Source organism: Maniola hyperantus, chromosome 22 (genome assembly GCF_902806685.2).
Source record: "Maniola hyperantus chromosome 22, iAphHyp1.2, whole genome shotgun sequence".
In the NCBI taxonomy this organism is placed as follows: domain Eukaryota; kingdom Metazoa; phylum Arthropoda; class Insecta; order Lepidoptera; family Nymphalidae; genus Maniola; species Maniola hyperantus.
The window spans coordinates 8,794,766-8,816,561 of record NC_048557.2 but is presented as its reverse complement, the minus strand read 5'-3'; the positions used below and the strand labels follow the sequence as shown (position 1 = coordinate 8,816,561).

General features: G+C 38.5%; 3 protein-coding genes and 1 non-coding gene across 5 annotated transcripts in view; 1 reads left to right on the top strand and 3 right to left on the bottom strand.

Moving 5' to 3' along the window:
• The window catches only part of LOC117992806 (ras association domain-containing protein 10-like), a 238,002-nt gene that overhangs the window by 121,472 nt on the left and 94,734 nt on the right, over positions 1–21,796 (bottom strand). For both annotated transcript variants that reach the window (XM_034980520.2, XM_069506257.1), the window contains 4 exons: positions 14,728–14,868; positions 13,974–14,098; positions 13,270–13,484; positions 11,767–12,749 (listed from right to left, as the gene is read on the bottom strand). In XM_034980520.2, coding sequence (XP_034836411.1) covers positions 11,954–12,749; positions 13,270–13,484; positions 13,974–14,098; positions 14,728–14,863 — 1,272 coding nt within the window. In that variant the 5' untranslated portion in view covers positions 14,864–14,868 and the 3' untranslated portion in view covers positions 11,767–11,953. The remainder of the gene's footprint in view (positions 1–11,766; positions 12,750–13,269; positions 13,485–13,973; positions 14,099–14,727; positions 14,869–21,796) is intronic.
• On the top strand, positions 192–10,057 carry Prosalpha6 (Proteasome alpha6 subunit). Its single transcript, XM_034980487.2, has 6 exons — positions 192–328; positions 908–1,158; positions 2,014–2,173; positions 2,880–3,089; positions 3,850–4,035; positions 9,450–10,057. The coding sequence occupies exons 1-6, from the start codon at positions 326–328 to the stop codon at positions 9,468–9,470; spliced, it is 831 nt and encodes a 276-aa protein (XP_034836378.1). The 5' UTR covers positions 192–325; the 3' UTR covers positions 9,471–10,057.
• On the bottom strand, positions 4,583–7,064 carry Naglu (N-acetyl-alpha-glucosaminidase). The gene has a single exon (XM_034980486.2). It carries the CDS (start codon positions 7,000–7,002, stop codon positions 4,639–4,641), a length of 2,364 nt encoding a protein of 787 aa, XP_034836377.1. The 5' UTR covers positions 7,003–7,064; the 3' UTR covers positions 4,583–4,638.
• TRNAW-CCA (transfer RNA tryptophan (anticodon CCA)) lies at positions 8,302–8,373 on the bottom strand. The gene has a single exon. It is a non-coding gene; the product is annotated as a tRNA-Trp (tRNA).

The following is a 21,796-nucleotide window of genomic DNA, read 5'->3' as shown; positions in this document are numbered from 1 at the left end:
AACAGAACAGAAGTAGCGTCCTTATTTAATTTCAACTCTTTTCAGTCGATCTATAGGTACTTATGGTACAGAATCCGGTCGAACGTACACAATCCGGCTACCGGAGTCGAATCGGAATTTGTGTAGTCTTACCCTTAGTGAAGATTTTTTGTCTGCAATTAAGTGTCAACTGTCAAATATGTCAAGCCTCAAATACTGTCAAGTGTCAAGTCGACATTTTCAAGAGTCATCGTTTTGCGGTATTTGCTTTTAGCTTTTGTAGTAATTTGGGCAATTTTACAAAATATAATAAGTATTTATTACTTATTTGATTCCTAAAATAACCATGGTAAGTGAATTTATTACATAGAAACTTGGACTTCTTATTGTATTCAACTCAATTACCAAAATATGCATTGTCACTAAGCGTCACATAAATAACGTTATTTTAAGGAAAGTAACTTAAAATCCTGCTATATTTCTTGTAAATTCGCAAGAAAATAGATATTTTCATAAAATGGAATCATTACTTAACACATTTAGTCAGTATGAATTGTTTATATTGTAGGTATATAACCTAAAAATTGCTTCTTCATCAAAAACAACCAATACTAAATTATTTCAGTACCTACTACATGCTCATTTTACTTGTATAATTTAACTAGCTTATGCTCGCGACTTCATCCTCGTGGACTACACAAATTTTAACCCCTATTTCACCTCCTTAGGGGTTGAATTTTCAAAAATCTTTTCTTAGCGGATGCCTACTTACTAATAATACACAAATATATATAAATATATATTTGTGTATTATTCTATAATAATATACTACATATCTAATGCTGTTTTACATAGATAAATAAATAGTTCTTCCAACAATTTCTCATTCAAACTTCATTTAAGCAAAAATGTAATTTGTCACTTTCAGTTCCGTAATCAATATGACAGCGATGTCACAGTATGGAGTCCCCAGGGACGTCTCCACCAAGTGGAATATGCCATGGAAGCTGTCAAACTCGGCTCAGCAACTGTTGGCTTGAAAAACAAGCAGTTTGCTGTGCTAATAGCTCTAAAGAGAGCTGTGAGTGAGCTGTCGGCGTACCAGAAGAAGATTATACCTATTGATGAGCATATTAGCATCTCTATATCTGGATTGACAGCTGATGCTCGGATGTTGAGGTACTTGTAACTTTAAAACAAGAGTGAATAGGCACCTTCTAGGCAAACGCGTTCCATCTTAGGCAACATCATCACTTCCCATCAGGTGGGATTGTGGTCAAGCGTGCGCTTATAATCCATACTCCATACTAATATTGTAAATGCGAAAGTGTGTCTGTCTGTCTGCTAGCCTTTCACGGCCCATCTGTTCAACCGATTTTGACGAAATTTGGTACAGCGATAAATTGCATCCCCGGGAACGACATAGCTACTTTTTATCCCGAAAACTCAAAGAGTACCCACAGGATTTTCAAAAACCGAAATCCATGCGGACACTGTCGCGGGAATCATCTAGTAGTTAATTTTTAAAAAATTACACCAAGAGTTCATAGTCAAGGTGGGGGGCATCTTTAGAGGATGAATCAAACAACATGTGTCATACAGAACCTTAATGCATTGCATAAAGGTTGATTATCACACATGTTGTTTGAATCATCCTGCTCGTTTGCTCGCTATCTCTATTAAAAAAAAACCTTTAAAGACACCCCTACGTATGGATTCCAGTGTTACTGACTTGGATTTTAGTAAAGGAACATAACATTTACTATTTTGCATGTAAAATATACCTATTTTTTATATATAAGACTAGGCTTTGTACGGCTGTAAAAGTTTGTATCTAATTTTATTGTACTCAATCTCAAAAATGACACTCTAAACATATTGCTATCCCTTTCATAATGCTTCCTATAAAAAAGGATAGCAATTAGCATTATATTTAGATCTGTAGTTTAGAAATTGTGTACAATAAGGCATATTGCTTAGTTATAAACTGCAAATATATTTTATATATAATTTTTTTAATTTTTAATTTTTCAGCCGTTACATGCGCACAGAATGTCTGAACTATCGGTACGCTCACGATGCTCCTATGCCAGTGGGCAGACTCATTGGCATGGTCGGCAATAAGATGCAGATATGCACCCAGAGATATGATAAGCGACCTTTGGGTGTTGGGCTGTTGGTAGCTGGGTATGATGTGAGTCCTATTGGTTTTTTTTTACATACATTACGTACGTCAAAGTTAGTAAATAAAGTAAGTTCTGGATGATTTTAAGTAAAGGAATACCTAAAATCACCCAGAAATGTGCTTGTTAAGCAATCTTTTTTTTAAAGAAAAATAGCTAAGTTTATCATGCTGACTAATGTTCCCCTTTATCATCCAATTAAGCGTAAAGCTTGTGCTAGGAGTAGGTACGACAATAGTGCAAAGGGTGAGGGTTTGAAACGGCAACCTTTCGGTTTTTCAGTCCGCTCCTTTAACCGTTGAGCTATCGAGGCTCTAAATTATGAATAAACAAAATATTATTTCACTTTATCAAAAATGCCGAGGTATTGTAGCGCGTCGGGCATGTTCGCCGACGCTGGAGTCCCGGACTACTACGCCATTATATGGAATAGAATTGCCGGTTTCTGGGAAACCGTCCGTAATTCTAATAATAAGATGATTGAAGTCGTCGCTCAGGCATCCCCTGACAATGTGTTTTACAAACACTGGCTAAGGGTACACCAGATTCCAAACGTAAAATGGCTATTCATTTTTTCAAATGATCTTAATTTTATATTAATTATTGTTTATACACATATTTTAATTTTTTAATAATTTTAAAATGTTCGGACTGATGTTTTATATGGGTCCCCTGACCTGCAACAAAATGATTTTACTTTATTTATTTATATTACAGGACCAAGGCCCCCACATCTACCAAACGTGTCCTTCAGCGAACTTCTTCGACTGCCGCGCGATGGCGATCGGCGCTCGCTCGCAATCCGCTCGCACGTACTTGGAGAAACACTTGACCATCTTCGCGGATTGCGAATTGAACGATCTGGTGGCGCATGGGCTGAGAGCGCTGAGGGATACGCTGCCTAATGAAGTTGATTTGAATACTAAGGTAAGTAATAAAGCGGGCGAGAAAGAGGCGAGCTAATTGAAACTTACAAAATGTTAAATAATTATTGTAATATCCCAAACTGCAACAAACGAGAGCATGTTTCCGAAATGAGCAATCCTTGATTTAGGGGGATGATATGAAGCTGCAATATCAATTGCCATCATCAAATCCATTAAAACCCTCTCTGACCAACAGAGTTGTTCACATATGGAATAAATTGCCTAAGGATGTGGTTATGTCAAGTTCTGTTAACCAGTTCAAGAATAGATTGGATAAACATTTGGAAAACTCGAAGCACTTCTGATATAGACGCATCAGCGAAAGCTGCTTAGTCTATTAAAAAATATATATATAATAATAATATTTACTTGCCTTTATAATAGTTCGGCCAGACAATAGTTTAAACTTTTAGAAAAAAGAGTAGAAAACTAGACTCGTTTCTAAATATTTAATTTTATTACTGTAACTAGATGATACCCGCGCCTTCGTCCGCGTGGATTTAGGTTTTGATCCTTTGATCCCTTGAGGCTGAAAAGCCCTTTGATCTACACCTACAGGGACAAAATGTTGCCTATGTCAATATCTGGGATGCAAGCTGCCTCTGTAGCAAATTTCATATAGTAAATCGGTTAAACTATTGAGCCGTGAAACGCTAGCAGACAGACAGACAGACACACTTTCGCATTTATAATATTAGTATGGAGGATAAGTATGGATTTTCAAAGCTAGAGTATAAAAAAACTGTGTATTTCTTTTACAGAATGTTTCAATTTCAATAGTCGGTCCAAAAACACCACTGCGTATATGTGATGAGGCAGAGTTAACCCGTTACCTCGCTCTGGTCGAGGGTGAAGAGAGACGCGGGGGCGGCGCTAGTGCAACGGGGGACGCCGGCCCGGCCCCTGACGCGGGGGACGAAAGAGAACCAAGAGAACCCCAGCCTCAGGTAACCATAGAATAATGTGTGATGAGGCAGAGTTAACCCCCTTACCTCCCTCTAGTTGATGGTGAAGAGAGATGCAGAGGCGGCGCCAGTGCCACGGGGGACGCCGACCCGGCTCCTGACGTAGGCGACGAAAGAGGACCCCAACCTCAGGTAACCATAGAACAATGTGTGATGAGGCAGAGTTAACCCGTTACCTCCCTCTAGTTGACGGTGTGTTACAAATGATAATGTTAATTTGTCTGTTTTTTGTCTGTGACACCAACAAATATATTTTCTTTCTTTACACCATGGTCTACAACCCTTAAATGCCTCTTTGTATAAGATATTATCCTCTCTAGTTTGGATTTTAGATTGTTTAATATTGCAGTCAAGTAATACCCTTCGGTCATGTTTATAAAATACACCTATCTACCTTTACTACTACTTTACTACTAGTAGATCGGGAGTGAATGAACAAAGAAACAGATATCGCGACAAGCGTATGACTACCTATAGATAATCTATAGGTAGGTAGACATCTATATTCTAGTCAATAAAATACTGATAGTAATCCAGAAACGGGTTTTATTAAAGAATAATATTATTATTAAGTAAATGGATACATTAAATTGCTGCTGTAGTAGACAAAGATACAACTGACGGAATGGACTCTTCATCATCTTCACTCTCTGTATCTGTATAGTAAAAAACCATATCTGTTGAAGTAGTTGTAGTTTTTGCCGGTTGGCGTCTTATCGTAGATATAGGTAAATCGTCTAGTCCTGATACGTACGCCCATTTTTCGTAAAGTAGTATCGCCACAGTTCTTGTTTCGTTTTGGGGCAGCTGATTAATTTCCAACGTCTGGAACCTTTCCTCGACTGAAGATCTCACAACGCGTTGGGCATTCTTCTCGTCGAACGTTTCGTTCCTGTTTTTCGCGTCCAAAGCCAAATTAAGGAACGTCGACCATCTCGGTATATAGTAGTAATGGAAAACTTCCGCCCATTGCTTGCACGCGTAATCTGTAATTTCTCCATTCGGTCCCCACAACGTTATCTGGTTGCGTGCATTCATTTCGTACAGGTACGATTCTTCCGATCGCGATCCCAGCGATTCTCTAATACTTTCCAACCAGTAATTTATCGTAAAATCATTGTTCGTTCCCAATATATTCTCCATATCCCTCATTACATCCAGGAAACGGTTTATAGAGAAGTTAAATATTAAACTGTTTGATGAACGATCGCTTAATAAGCTCATGTACAATTGATCGGCTCTGTATTGTAATGCTTGTCTCGTCACGTCTACCAGATCGTGCTGGAAACCAGGAGAGTTACATTCGTTATCCTCGACAAATACGAGAGTTCTCAACGCTTTGAAAAGGTCACTGCCATTGTACCAAGCCCAAGGACGTATTTTGAAACTCGGTCGACGTGTCACGACGTATTTTCCCCTTATTCTGTTAAGGCCTTCGAAATTGTACACACTTTTCAATAAATATCTCCAAGCGCGAGCTGTAGCGTTGCACCCATACCGTCTTTCGGCGTAATCGCTCACCCATACGTTTAAATCTTCAACGGGGTGTCGACGCCACGCAGATTCCAACATTAGATCGTAGACTACATAGTTTTGATTGATTCCCTCAGGTGTCAGTCCTGTACCGATCATTGTACTGTTTACCTTCGTACGTGCCTCGTACACATCCTTGTTTATAGTTTGCATGCTCCCGAACATACCTAACGTGCCGCCAAAGTTGTGCAGCATGCACCAAATAAAGGGTTGGCCGTAATACATGTCATATAAATCATACTGGGGCCACTGTTCAGACTGTAAATCCAATACTAGCATGCGTCCGTTGGGCACGGATGTTATAAACGATTGAACTCTATTAAGTGGCCACAGGAGAGGATTGTGAACGAACATCCAGTTTTGTATAAGCCACACAGCGTCGTGGTCGACTTCTGTTAAAGTAGAATATATTGATTTCGCAGTCTCCTGCACCAACGATGTCGACCACGCTTGGACTTTAATCTCATTGAATGGATCAGCTGTATAGATGTGACTGGTACCTGTTTCGACTGTGATCTCTCTCAAGAACATAGTTCCGATCGTTTTGAACAGCGGCTCTTTAGGATCGACGAATAAGTTGCAACAGTAGTCGCTGTTGAATCTGTTCCATGTTTCGACTTGGTGAAAAGTTGTGTTTGGGAAGAGTCTTTCGAATGCTTTAGGGACGTGTCCGTTGAACGCAGGGAATATGGGTATCATACCTAGTTGGAACATCAAATCGACGACTGCATCCTGGTTTTTCTTCTGCTGTTCATGCCACGCTTTGTGCAGAGGCCCACCCCAACCGTGCACGTTGCCCATTCGCAACCAAGCGAGAAACGCTGGACCAGTAAAATGGTCGTTGATTTCATCTTTCGACATACCTAAGCGGGTGTAAGTTTTCTCCCACGCTGCTTCCTGTGCGACGGGCGCTAGTGCCAAATTAATTCCATTTAAAGCCATCCACTCGACATGTTCCACCCACTTGCGTTCCTTCCACCAAACGAAACTATAAGACGCCGTGCACACGTTTTGGTAGTATCGAAATCTGTCGTTAGCTATCACTGTTTCGTCCACTTCTGGTAACGGGTCTGGGATTGCAACTCTTTGAACTTGCCAGGCGATTTGACTCTTGCAATATTTCTTGAGGTAGTAGTTGAATCCCCACACTGCTGCGACTCCTGTACTTGCTCGTATTTGCAACGTTCCGTCGATAGTGCGTAGGGAGAACACATCTTTGTTGCCATGAAACATTACCGGGTTGATAACGACTTTCACCGAGTTCATGTACTTGCTGATAATATTATAAGCGGCATTTTCTTGAATTGTAGGTGATGTCTTGGTTTGTAGTTTAACCGGATCTAAATACTCGAGGTTAAGCGATATAGTGCTCGCAAATATATTGTATAGCAATAAACCGGTGATCAATATCTTCATCGTGAACGGTAAACGGTATGTTATATCCGTTAGCTAGTTGAAGTACGAATGAGACTTGATTCTTCACAATATCATGTTGACCGTTGACCTCTCGATATAAGATAGTAATTAGTTAGGGATGCCACTTTCATATTTATTTATTCAAGCATATTTAATTATATCTATGCAAAAAAGTCACGTCGATCCGTTGCTCCGTTGCGGTGTGACTGCGCACAAACCAACAAACGAATACACTTTCGCATTTATAATATGGGTACTGATGAAGTGGTCTGTCTGACTGTCTGCTACCTTTTCACGGCCACAGTCTTAGCGGATGCCTACGTCCAGTAGTTTGAGCTGTGCGGTGATAGATCAGTCAGTCAAAGTCAAAGTCAAATTATTTATTCAGAATAGGTAATAAATTACTCTTTTTTGATAGTCAGATAATATATAATTCTTACGCGAACTTAAAACTAAAGCTACGAGGGTTTCAAACGCGCCCAGGTCTGAGTCAGTCAGTCAGTCGGTCAGTGACCTTTTCTTTTTATATATTACCAATAATTAAAAAAAATTAACAGTAAAATCACCATAGATAAAAGTTTATTGGCAGCCCTAATTTAGTGCTAGTGCAGTGTATACTGTATAGAATTAATACCGAGAACGTGCTAAGTAGAGTATTGTTTGATGTACTAAGTTGCATTTTATGGACTTAAGTCATCACTATTTATCAGGTTACCTTGCTTTTACGATGTAATTACCAATCATTGTTGCCAATTCTTCACAAGGATATTATTTTTAATTATGCATAAAATAATGTATCCCATGAATGTTTTCAAGGTTCCGTACCCAAATCTCCGACCCTATTACTAAGCCTCCACTGACCGTCCGTCCGTCCGTCTGTCTGTCAGCGCGCTGTATGTCGTACACTGTAATAGGTAGAGAGTTGTCACAGAATAGGTATTTTTAGTGGCGGCATAAGAATAAATAATTAAAAAAAAAATGACCGCCCAAAAAAAATAATTAAGAAAGTCATTTCTCGTCAGTCAGAGTCAGTGACTCGTACTTTACCGATTTTTGAGATTAGAGCTTTCAAACAGACGAGATAGTCTTACTCTTGTATATACTTTTGCTATATTTATGATCACGTCCTTGTTTAGTAAAATATAACAATAATGTAATAATTATTATAAAATATAAAAATAATATTTTTTTATAAATATTTAAACATGATTTTTATGAGATAATTTTGTAACTATTTGCTGCCTAAAATAAAATAATTAATAATGAATTGTTTTTTGGTTAAAAAAAAAGAAAAAGTTTTGACCCCGACGTGATTTGAACACGCAACCTTCTGATCTGGAGTCAGACGCGCTACCGTTGCGCCACGGAGTCGATGTATGGCGTGGCGAAAATATTCATCACTCTAAAAGTTCGTGCTGTAACTTGTTGACATTGATAATACGAAACAAGGTACAGATAGCGAACGAGTTGAATGCAGAGCTCATGAATGCGGTAGTGCTGTGACCTAATTATAATTATTATTTATTTATGACCATCACTACCCCTATTATAAATGCGAAAGTATGTTTGTTTGTTGGTTTGTCCTTCAATCACGTCGCAACGGATCGACGTGATTTTTTGCATGGGTACATAGCTACTTTTTATCCCGCAAAATCAAAGAGTTCCCACGCAATTTTCAAGAAACCTTCGTCCACGCGGACCACGGAAAACAAACAAGATTATGATTTTTACACATTTTTAATAATTATTTCTTAGTAATAGGGTCCCGTGGGCACCCTTTCGTGACGAAACCCTATAAAGCCTAAATCCATGCAGGTGAAGTCGCGAGCATAACTTAAGTTCAATATTTCAGGACTCCATTTAAGTCAAATGTAAGGATTTTTATAATAAACTAGCTGAACCGCCCCGGCTTCGCTCGGGTGGAGTTTAGAAAATTGAGTGGGAGGTTGAATTAAATTTTTCTCTCCGTAAGAACCTTCCTCGTACTTCAAGGAATATTATAAAAAAAGAATTAGCGAAATCAGTTCATCTGTTCTCGAGATTTGCGATTACCAACACATTTGGTGATTCATTTTTATATTATAGATAGTTTATTATTTAAATCTATATGTGTATATATATCTATGTAGTCTTATGTATGTCTATTATATTTTATTATTAATAATATGTATTTTATATTCTTATTATATGGTTTAGTTTATTTAGCTATTGGTATTTAGGTTTATTATACACCACCTCCCATTGTCCATTTGTTCGTTTTCTCCCTAGCGTTAAGGTTGTCTGAAAGAGATTTCTGTTTAGCGATAAGATCGCCTTTTTGTACCTACTTTTTAAGATTTCTTTTTGTAACCTGTCATTTGTGTTTCTGTGGTGCAATAAAGTATATACATACATACATACATAGATAAATATTGTAACAAATTTCACAATTTTTTTACTCGTTGCAGGTGGCGATGGACACAGAGTAGACACAGATCGCTTGCGGGAAAACGTACAGATAACACACAAGAACACAGAGGATCAAATGAAGACACAGGTGACACGGATCGTAGTGTGTGTTGACAGTGTGTGTGTACGTTTCGCGTATCTCATTCTACCCTCCTTTTCTTATCTTCTTAAAGGTGTGCCTTGGCCAGTGTTTAGGTTGGTAAACTTTGCTATATAAATGACTAGCTTTTGCCTGCGATTTCGTCCGCGATAAATCTAAGGAAAAGCTGACTGACTGACTGACAGACTGATCTATTAACGCACAGCTCAAACTGCTGGATGGATCGGGCTGAAATTTGGCATGCAGATAGCAATTATGACTAAGGCATCCGCTAAGAAAGGATTTTCGAAAATTCAACTCCTAAGGGGTAAAATAGGGGATTGAAGTTTGTGAGGTCCGCGCGGAAGAAGTCGCGGGGATAAGCTTGTACAAAATAGTAATGTGACAGTCTAAGCACTGGCCAAGGCAAAAATTAAAAAATGTATTAATATAATATTTTTTTGTTCTCTCTCTGCTCTATATCTTTATCAAATAAAACACTTCATGTATTTAAAATCGTTGTATATTTATTTCTTATGTACACCTAATACAGTAATAATATCAAAAAATATTAGAGATAACAATTTTACATATACATTTCTTATTATTCTAATGAGATGACATTATCGCTGAATACAGAAAACTCAGTTAATTGTTAAGGGAATCCTTAATATTAAGGGCGGCCGGTTGCACATTAGGCAGTTAAAGTTACGAAAACGTTAAAGTTTAATCTGCTGGTGGATTTCGTGAAACCTATCGTAACGAATTGCTATCTCAATTGTTCTGATTGGCTGAGTTTGTGCGATTCTTGTTGCAACAATGCATTGTAGCCAATAGTGAGCGAGCATCAACCAATCAGAGGTGATTGCGATCGTGACATTGCAGCTGTCATTCTACCGCAATCGCGCTGCTGAATACCTAAGACCCATTACGCAAGGTCGACTCGTCGCCCGGCAACTTGGTCGACGGCGACCGTTAGAATCTAATTTATATGGAAGTTGCCGTATAGGTATATAGAATTACAGATTCTGTCGACTGAATTGTCTTGAACTTGAGTTTTGAGGGTTAGTAAATTACCTTATTGATATTATCTATAGTTATGTATTCAAAAGTAGAAACTCTCTAAGCTCATTACGCATGGTCAACTAGTCGCCTGGCAACTCAGTCGACCGTAAGAATCTCTAATCGTTCAATCTCAACGTTTGTATGGAAAACGCTGCCGCTGGGGAATACGCTAAGAATAAAATACGGTTTTATTACTTTAATTTTAACATTTGAGTCGTGTTAAATTTTTAAATTAACAATTATATTTGTATTTTATTGTCATGAAATATAATATAATAAAGATCATCAATTTGACTAGTGCTAACTAATTTATATACATGTTGTGATTGGTGGTTTTTGTTGTACATTTTTTGGTATCTGATATGATATATAAATATCTTTTCTAATTACTAAATCTATCAACAAATTACGTACAGTATTACAACTAATTATTATTATTACACAACTTAGCACCATTCGATAGTGGTATCGATTTGGATAAACTGATAAGTTTAAAAAAAAATCGGCCATATCATCATCATCTAACCCATCGTCGGCCGTCTACTGATCATGGGTCTCCTTGAAGAAGGGTTTAGGTCATAGTTCAGCACGCTAATCAAGTGCGTATTGGCAGACTTTACATACTTTTGAGAACATTATGAAGAACCGGTTTCTGAACTCGCCAGTTATGTTCTCATTAGCTATTGATTCAATAAAGTTATGTATAGGATGAATGTCGGTTAACTGTCCATGCGTTTCTGAATACAACAATAACTATTATGAAACCGATAACCAGTTCATTATTCTGTCGCTAGATGGGTCTGTTCCAGGAAACGAGTTTGAAATGCATATTATTCTTTTATTTCGCCATCAATACTAGTTTTATTTTATTAATAATAGTATTATTTCTATGCGAAATAAGTAGCTAAACACTGTTTTTGCATAGTAACAAACAACTTACTATTAAAATACTTTTTAATCTAAAAATACGCAAACCATGAACTACCTATTGAACTTTATGGAATCGATAAACGGCGCACGTTGGTCAGTCAAGTTTAAACGGAGTTTATCTTGCATTGCGTTGTTCAGGAACGCACTGTCTCGCTATCATTATCAGACCAATAGCGCTATTGAATAGATAAACCGTCATTAAGTACCTCAGAAACCGGGCATTAACATGCAGATTTCCTCACAATGTTTTCAGTCTTATTATAAAGTACATCCAAATCAATACCTGTCTAACTTAAAAATACGCTATAGTAAATTTTGGGACCATTTTATTTTGGAAGGGCATCACTCAATCATACATTTACTGGAAGCTAACTATGGTAATTTCAAGCAATCTTTGGGACAAATTCAGGGTTCAAATTGTAACTTATGTCATACAAGGGTATCTAAAACATACCCATTCCCACTGTAACTAAAAACTGGTTGGTTATTCGTTTGGTCTAACACTGGTATGTAGCTTTCTTGAAGTATTATTGGCTGTCGACTCGACGCTTCGTTCAACTGCCTTTCTAAAATTGTGTTCTGTAATTCCTCTTTCTCTAATTCTAAGGTTAATTCGTCCAATAACTTCATTCTAAACTCTAATTCTCTATCAGCAGTTTCTAATTCGGTTGCGTTTTCTTGCATCTCTTTCGCTGTGTTCCCTAACTCTTCTTCTATCTTGTCTATGAGCATTGATACTTGGGAGACGTTTTCGCAACTATTCGCTTTGTTTTCATCCGTGTACCTTTTTACTTTGGCAGTTAGTCTAACAACTAGTTCTTCTTCTCTGTGTAACCGTTTGTTAATGATTGCTAGTTTTTCTAATAGTTCAATTTCTTCTCTTATTTTGGATAGTTCATCAGCTGACGCATCTGAATCTGTGTCGTTTGAAGTTTGAATCAGTCTTTCGGAATTAACTTGGCAGATGTCTGTTAATTCTTTAGTGAAATAGTGTTCTCTCATGAGATGTCTTTCTCTTCTGGATTTGTGTTTCGTATGTCGTCTCGGTGGGGTACCACTGCCTACTCCGACCCCGCTGTCGCTGTTTCCCGCTTGGCTGTCATTCAGTTCGCTACTTCTTCCCAAGTCTCGAAGATAGGATTCGAGGAGATAGTTTGTTCCATGTTTTTCCATCCTGCTTTTGTGCGTCTGGTCTTCTAGCTGGTCGATTAGTTTTTCCTGATCCCTGTAGACAAATTTTATTGTTAAACAACTAACAACTCTACATAAATAGGTAAGAGGGCATCAGAGGTAATTCATAAGCGGGAATTTTTTTCATCAAATACAGTCACAAATAAAAAAATCTTTTTTTATATTGAGGGAAAGAACTCGAAATAGTAAACGTTGCTATCTTTGTTATACATATTCTTATTCTTTTATAACCACTCCCACTGTCAATAAGGCCACTGATAGAGATCGCTTATAGAGATTCCCTGTCCACTTTTTTTAATTTTTAGACTAGCGCTTAGCTTCAATTAGACGTGTCAAGTCTAAGTGGAGCACGTATCCACATTAAAATTGGAGGAGAAAACTGATGCTGGAAGGGCGGTTCGAATTAGAAATGAGGAGGCAAATCGCTTCGTACGTATCTGTGGAATTTCGACTACGTACGGGTGCAGATCTTGGCGATGTTTTGTCGTACGATAGTATAAAGGTGAAGGAGGTCTCTTAATAGCTTTAAGGTATGATATGTTTGGGATAGTTACCTAAGTTTGTCAAGCTGTTGGTGTATAGTTCTGGTCTGATGCTGTATAACGGAGACCAGTCTGGCTGCAGGGTCCTCACTCTTGGATCTTGGTGGCGGGGTGGCTACTCTGACTCCCTTTCTTCTTCTTCTCGACCTTGCTCGACTGCCCCCATCGCTGTCCCGGCCTGAGTCGTCTTCTCCACCGCTGGATAATCGGCGAAGAGATAACCGGACCTGTACATATAGAAAAAACTTAGAAAAATAGTATTACGTAGGTACCGAGATTTGCGAATTTGGTCTGACGATTCTTCTACTTGTGTTACCCTTAACTAATAATTAGTGCTTATGCTGATTTTATTAGGTCGCATGCACAATACGAGTATGGTTCTTTATGTTATCAAGGGATGTTGTATTTTAATCTTAAACAGGTTTGATGTTTTTTCTTTCTTACCGACTAGTTATAAATTTTATGAATATTAGAGCCTAGAGGTCACACATGGTCGCAAAAACCGCATTTTTGTGTTATTGAAATTACGAGTGAAGGGTCACGGTCCTGAACAAACGTCCGTAAGCAAAGATCCTATCGACCTCTGGACCATAGGCCCAATTTGGGCACACAAGCATTTTAGGATTGATAAACGTGGTGCCTGCGGGCTCTTGCATGTCTTCTCGTGGTGTCCGAGCACCTTAACGACTAGACTAATGTTAAAAAGCTAGTCATACCTCGTGCCTAGCGTCCCCCCAAGCAGCCAGAACGTGCAAGACCGGCGCATCGGGGGGTAATGGTCGTTCGACTCCTCGCCATCTCTCTGCCAACACCCATTCTCCAGGGTCGCTGGCTTCACCGGCTGGAAGAACATGATTTGTTAAAAGCGGTAAGTTAAAGTATGGGGAGCTATATTAAGAATTATTAAGGCTATGAAGGTAGTTTTACAGTTTAGGAACTTTAAATTTTCTAAATTCCCTATCATTAAAGAATGATTTAAATGAACAAAACAGCTGAGTATGGTGGTATGGTTAAAGTATTTAATGGGGGTGCAACACAGCAAATTGTCAATATCGTTATGAAAATGAAAATGAAAATGAAAATCTTTTTTATTCGTATAAACTTTTACAAGTGCTTACGAATAGTCGGATTCATCTACCACTGGTTCGGAATGCCTTTCCTGCCGAGAAGAACCAGCAAGAAACTCGGCGGTTGCTCTTTTCAAATATTTGATATAGGTACAAAATTATGCCATGTATAAAATAGTATTTGCAGTCTTGTGCGTTGCTGGAACGAGCTGCAGGTCAAATCCACGCTCTTTTATCATATCATGAACGAACGTTATATCAAGAACGACGAGAAGAAGGTGGTGGGGAGCAGAAGGGTGAGGAAGACGGAGTACCGTGGTTGGTGGCGCGCTCTTGGAAAGGCCTATGTCCAGCAGTGGATACAAACAGGATTGGATTAGAATGCGGCTTTGGACTACTTTACCTTCTGGAGCGTCCTGCAGAGCCCTCACAATGTCAGCGCAAGTAGTATGAGGTCGAACACCGCGGACCCAGAGCTTCTGGCCTCGTGCTATTACGCCTACCTCCTCGTCGCTGTAGTCTGACGACGACGCTTCCATGACACCTGGAACCAGAAAAAGGTAAGTTGTAGAAGCCTGTAGAGTATTAAAATCCCGCGGGAACTGTTTGATTTTACGGGATAAAAAGTAGCCTATGTGTTTATCCAGGGTATAATTACAGGGTCAGGGTATTTGTTGATTTAAAGCGATGCATGAATTTAGATTTTTAAAAATCCCATGAGAACTTTGATTTTCTGGAATAGATTCCTCTCTCTGTATGGATTATCATCCATCTATCATTTATATTGAATCTTTTTTCGCAAAAACGACCATATTGACGAAAATTTGTGTTTGGATACATTCCATTCGTAAAACACGATGCGACTGTAAAGTCAAGAGATAATAATACTTAATCTTAGGCGCTACAGAATGAAGCAAAGCTGAGGTTCAGCGCCTACCTACGAAGACTCGAATCACTACCCATATTATAAAATGCGAAAGGGTGTTTGGTTTGTTGGTTTGTCCTTCAATCACGTCGCTACGTAGCAACGGATCGATGCGATTTTTTGCACGGGTATAGTTAAAGACCTGGAAAGTGACATAGGCTAGGTACCCTTTATCCCTGAAAATCAAAGAGTTCCCACGGGGTTTTAGAAGCCTAAATCCACGCGTACGAAATCACGGCTATCAGCTAGTAAGTAATAAATAAAGAATAAACTCAACCAAGAGTCAAACTCAATACTCAGTACTTCCTCTATAATCTCAGATGTAGAACCTATTATGTAAGTCTGTATTACGTATACCAACACCTAGTTTAAGCTAACTCATTTCTAAAAGGTAGAACCTAAAAATCAATTCCCTATACCTAAATGACTATTTCTACCTAGTAATGTTTGTAACTACCCGCAAAACCATGGCAACCGCGTAACAACATAGGTTGCATAAGTAGAACTAGGGGCTTAGCTGCCTGGCACGGGGTGGCGATTACCATACGATAAAGCTGGGAACTTTCTAAACAATGCAACTATACCTATAATACGCGACAGGTCGAGATAGCAATCGAAGCGGTAACACCCCGCACTCAACCCGTTGCGGGCGAGCGCGGGTGACGTATGAGTGTGCGGGGCGTCCCCCCGCCCTTACACCCTGATTGGCATCTCAACCTATCGCTGAGTATAACTACCTATTTAGTTAGAAATTGAAGGTGTTTTGGAATTCTAGCACAGTCTACTCGTGTGATTCTAGTGTAGGTTTTGTTTATATTTATAAACTAGCGCTTGGCTGCAATCATACATGGTGGCAAGTGATGATGCAGCCTAAGATCAAGCACGCTTGCATGGAAGTTGAAACAAAAGATGCTTATTCACTCTTGACTTGAAGGTACCCATATTAAAATTGGAGGGGAGAACTGATGCTCCTACATACTAGGCTATCCGTTGCTCCGTTGCGACGTGATTGAAGGGCAAACCAACAAACCAATAAACCAACAAACAAGCACACTTTCGCCATTATAATAAGGGTACTGACATGGTACTGATATCAGCATTTAAGGTTTATTTAGCCGCGCAATGCTCTACCTGCGAGGCCTATAAAGCTACCGCCAGCGTGTGCGTCATAGATAAACACACTATGTGTGCGTCGAACGCGGGATGCGGGAGCGTCCAGTTACTCGTGTTATCTCTATGAATAACACGAGAAAATGCGTAGACAAAATTTTCTCGTGGGGCGCATGTTAGGTCCCATCTATTGGTTGGTAGGTACATGTGTGTGTATATTCTGCAGACGCGGTCGAATTGCGTGTGCATGGATGGCGCCAATTAATATCGTGGGAGGCGTGCGGTTGAGGTTCCCGCTCCACAGTCGCCTTGGTCGTTCCGGATGGTGCTTAAGAATTTATATCGTCATTATCAACCGATAGACGTCCACTGCTGCACATAGGTCTCTTGTAAGGACTATCACACGCCACAGTCTTGCGCCGCTTGAATCCAGCGGTACCCTGTGACTCGTTTGATGTCGGCTGTCCATCTAGTGGAGGGTCTTCCAACGCTGCACTTTCCGGTGCGAGGTAGCCATTCTAGCACCTTGGAACCCCAACGTCTATCAGTTTTTCAAACTATGTGCCCATTGCCCATTGCCTTATGTCGGTTACTCTGAAGAAGAATTTCTATAGGTTCATCGATTAATATTGCCTTGACGACTACAAAGAAAGCTCCACCCTTTTATCACAGTAGAACGATAAGGCGAGTAAAATAAACCGTTTGTTATAAATCCACCGCCAGCCATTAACATAGGCGCCTAAGTAATTTGAGTGCTGGATTCGTGACTCGGCACCATTAGGCATTTCCGTCACCCTGTGCACCCTCTACACCCCATGGGGGGACCTTTACTCCCCCAGTTCACCCTTCTGACATTTGAGGCACGCCTCGAGTTGGGTAGTTTAGTTAGTGCAATTTTAGTTTAGCCCGGTTTTTAGGTTAGGTCGCTTTATGGGGAAGTTTGGATTGCAAGAGTTTCGTAAGCAATTTAGAGAAGGAAAAGTTTAGTAGGTAGGTACTAGATAGATATAGTAATAGGTAGCTGCTATCTAAACAGAATTTTTATAGAGTTCTATAACACTAATATTATAAAGGCGAAAGTTTGTGTGTATGTGTGTATGTTTGTTACTCTTTCACGCAAAAATTACTTAACGGATTTGGCTAAAATTTTGAATGGAGATAGATTAACACACAGGCTACTTTTTCCCGGAAAATCAAAGAGTTCCCACGGAATTTTAATATAGGTAGTAGGTATCAACTAACAACTTGCTTCCAACATGAAAACTGGAAATCCCAAGGAAATACAAACTCTGTTGAACGTAGGTACCTATTAATTTATAAAATACATTAAAATGAAATACATGTTTTCTAATTTGCCTCGTTTACCGCTAAATGGTGCAGATAAACGCTCACGCCGGTGGTCACGTAACTAAATAGGTATTGCATCCTGTGAGAATACTTTGAAATATGTGTAAGGTACTTAGGTACCTATTTAGATACTGTTAGGTAGGTATTGGGTCTAGGCCTGTAGTACAGTACGCGGCCGAAAGTAATGTACATCGACCTTTAGAAGGAGACAGCTTTGTAGAGCACTGGCTCTGTCGTTGAGACCGACATAACGTCATAGTATATAGGTATGAGTGACAGAAACAACGCTCTACAAAGCCGAAATGTCATTCTAAAGGCCGATGTACATTACTTTCGGCCGCGTATACTGTAAATAAAATGATATGATTTTTTGTATGGTGGTAGTTTATGGGGCTAGAATTAATTTATTAAAGGGAATAATTGAAAAAATCATGATTTTTATTTATTTTTAACATATTTAATTATTAATGTCACGCTGTACGGAAAGCGAATAATGACGTCACAATGCGTAAACTACAAATATTTTTAAATTTTTCAACATAAAAAATATTTTCCAGTACAAATTACTCTATTTTAAGTCAAAATAAGTTTTTTTGCCTGAATTTCTTACACCGATCGAATCCATATACTAATATTATGAATGCGAAAGTGTGTCTGTCTGTCTGTCCGTCTGTCTGTTAGCTTTCACGGCCCATCCGTTTAACCGATTTCAATGAAATTTGGTACAGAGATAGCTTGCATCTCGGTAAAGGACATAGACTTTCCACAGGATTTTCTAAACAAAAATCTACGCGGACGAAGTCGCGGGCATATCTAGTTCATCTATACAGTAGATTGTTATCTAAGATTAATAATTTTCATAATAATTATTCCCATGGATATCAGAGGCAGACTAGGTAAGTGTAAGGTATCCAAGTTGGAAACAATGTAAAGAACACTTAACAAAATCCATTCAACAAATTAAAAAGACTGGCCAAAAAGTAAAATAAAAGACTGGCGTAGCTACAATCAGGCCAGGTGTGTGGCACACTATAGTTAGGACACAAATTGGTAGCTGTCCAGTTGGGCCCTATTATGAAGTGTTCATGCTACGGAGATTGCTATACGGTAGCTATAGTGTTGGCCGTTGGGGTGGGGTATCGATAAAATGCGATCTTATCTCAGACTAAGGATCGAGGAGACTAATTGGCATCAAAATAATAATACCTTGTTAGAGCAAGCTAGGTGTATAGAAAAGCTCTGAAGAGTGATAAAGAGAAAAACACATTTTTTGTCTTTATCAAGTCAAGTCATAGTTTACCTTTTTTGTAGCTTTTTTAGTTGGGCACAGACGACAACTGTGCCCAACAAATAACCTTGCCTTTTGATAGGAAGGAGTATGACAGTTTTTTACTAAACCCACATTCCTTTTGTATAGTAAACCGTATCGTACCGGAACGCTTAATTGCTTGGCGGCACGGCTTTGCCGGTAGAATAGTAACTAGCCACGACCGAAGCCTCCCAACAGACATAAGTATATTATGTTTAAATTAAAACATCAAATAAAACTTTATAAAAATAAAGATACAGTATGATGTGCAATATGATGTACAATATTTACAAGGCAATTATTAATTGTACAGATGAATGACAAAGTATTATTTAATTGTTATAGTAATACACTGTAGTTAGGATACAAAGTAGAGACTGTCTAGTTGGGCCTTTTATGCGGTGTTCATACAACGGAGATTGCTATACGGTAGCTACGGTAGCTACGGTAATAATTATTATTGTAGTGTTGGGAAGCGCTGTTTAAATTAAATTATTATCGATATTCCTTTCTCGATAAACCTATTGATGTTTCTAGTTTCAAACGATAAGTATATACCTAGGCAAAATATCATTTTTTTCAAATTTTCGATAGGAAAAACATTCCGAATCATTAACTACGAAGCTCTACAAAAAGTAAGTATTTTTGTCGCTAATTTGTCTTTTTGTTTTTTATAAGTATGGACGTCGATTAAAACCTAACTACATTTTTTAAGTGGGCAGACGTAAATACTGTGGTGTGTTGTGCAACGCAATGTTACATCAAACTAAAATTAAGCCTCAGAGGCGTCATTGCCTTCGGTGTTGTGAACTGTGGTGCCATGCATTTTTGTGAAGACATTACTCGCTGCGCTCGATTGGCATGTAACTTCGAAGCTCGTCTCGAGAGCCGGGCGACGACAAACTATAATAATTAATATGTTCACAAAAATATATGATATAACACTGTAGGCAATGTCTATGAGGCTTTAACTTTAGTCTTTTAGCTCCTTGAATTTGGGTATCAGTTAAACTTAGGTGTACCGTGTCAAAAATATCGATATAACGCGCTGTCGCTTCACTAGTAAATATCCTAACAGGTGAATTATCAGTAGCCCTTGCTCGGAGCCTAATTATAGGCAACGAGCCGACTCGCCGATGCCAGCACGCAAGGACGTGCGAAATTACCCGTGACTCACTGCTGCACAAAATGAACAACACTATTGTATTGAACAAAATATAGGTAAATGATGAAATGGTTTTAATATATATAAGATTTGGCCCCTAAATGGATGCACCTCTAAGTTCACCTCCACCTTTTCAGAGTTAAGTATTGAAACGTCATACGCCTTCTAAAACTGATTATTATACGTTACGTATTACCTAATATGGATAAGTCCCGTAGGCAATACTAAGGAACCTCAATTAATTTAGTAATCCATCCATAATTTATAATCAATACTTAGCGGTACGAATTTAACCTTCTTGAGCAATTAACGAATCTAATTCTGCCCACACAAACGAGAATTGATTAGTTAGATTGACGTGTGAAATATTAGTCAAAACCTAAGGTCAAAGTGTACCTACCTACTTGACTCTGAGATGTTTAGTTATTCATTTTAACACGTTTTTATTTAATTTGTAGCATGTCAAACATGAGATGGTAATGGTTACTAAAATCATTGACTAAAATAGACCTAAACAGTTTTGAATGTAGGTATCTATATTAAAATAAAAAATCATGCAATGAGATTAAACTTATAAAATACTAAATTACGAATACTTATGTCAGGAGCTCCAAGTTGACGTGAAATAAATATTTTTGTCAATAGCCAAATCCGTAATAGGTTAAAGCAAAGAAATTTAGCTCACCAAAGAAAGAAGCTATGTGTTACTCACACGAAACATGCACGAAATAAAATAGTTTGTAAACAAAGGTTACATACTTTTTTACAACTTGTGTAGTTTTTTAATCTTTATACAGTTGCCAGCTTACATCCGGCTATTAGTAAATAAAATACTTATGCGTAAGTACGTCAAAAGAAATACCGCTTATTCTAGTAACTAGCTCTAAAGTAAACATTATTTTATTTTAACAACGAAAATGCCAGTAGCTAGTATTAATTATTGATGCCCAATATTAATATTAAGACTAATATTCTCCTTTCCTCTCCAAGTAAGCATGAGGCTTGTGCTAGGAGTAGGAACGACAATAGTGCAACGGGCGGGGTTTGAACCGTCGGACCTTTCGGTTTTCAGTCCGCTCCTTTAGCGGTTGAGCTATTGAGGCAAAGGTGTCGATTCTGACTTAAAAACTGAACCAAATAGATCATTTTGTTTGTTTCAACAAAAAGCTACAGCTACTTCTAATCCCTACCCATATTATTATACATGCGAAAGTGTGTTTGTTTGTTGGTTTGTCCTTCAATCACTTCGCAACGGATCGACGCGATTTTTTGCATGTGTATAGTTAAAGACCTGGAGAGTGAAATAGGATACTTTTTATCCCGGAAAATCAAAGAGTTCCCACGGGATTTTTAAAACCTAAATCCATGCGAACGAAGTCGCGGGCATCAGCTAATCCATACTAATATTATAAATGCGAAAGTGTGTCTGTCTGTCTGCTAGCTTTTCACGGCCCAACAGTTTAATCGATTATGATGAAATTTGGACAGTTAGCTTACATCCCGGAAAGGACATAGGCTTCTTTTTATCCCGGAAAAATAAAGAGTTCCCACGGGATTCTTAAAAACATAAATCCACGTATAAAAATTAGTTTATTTAAAAACAGGTAGATAGGTGT

Coding starts and splice junctions, on each gene's coding strand:
- Prosalpha6 (XM_034980487.2), top strand. Junction 3,090..3,849: donor AAGTTGATTTGAATACTAAG/GTAAGTAATAAA, acceptor TTTCTTTTACAG/AATGTTTCAATTTCAATAGT. Junction 4,036..9,449: donor CAAGAGAACCCCAGCCTCAG/GTAACCATAGAA, acceptor TACTCGTTGCAG/GTGGCGATGGACACAGAGTA.
- Naglu (XM_034980486.2), bottom strand. CDS start 7,002: ATGAAGATATTGATCACCGGTTTATTGCTATACAATATATTTGCGAGC.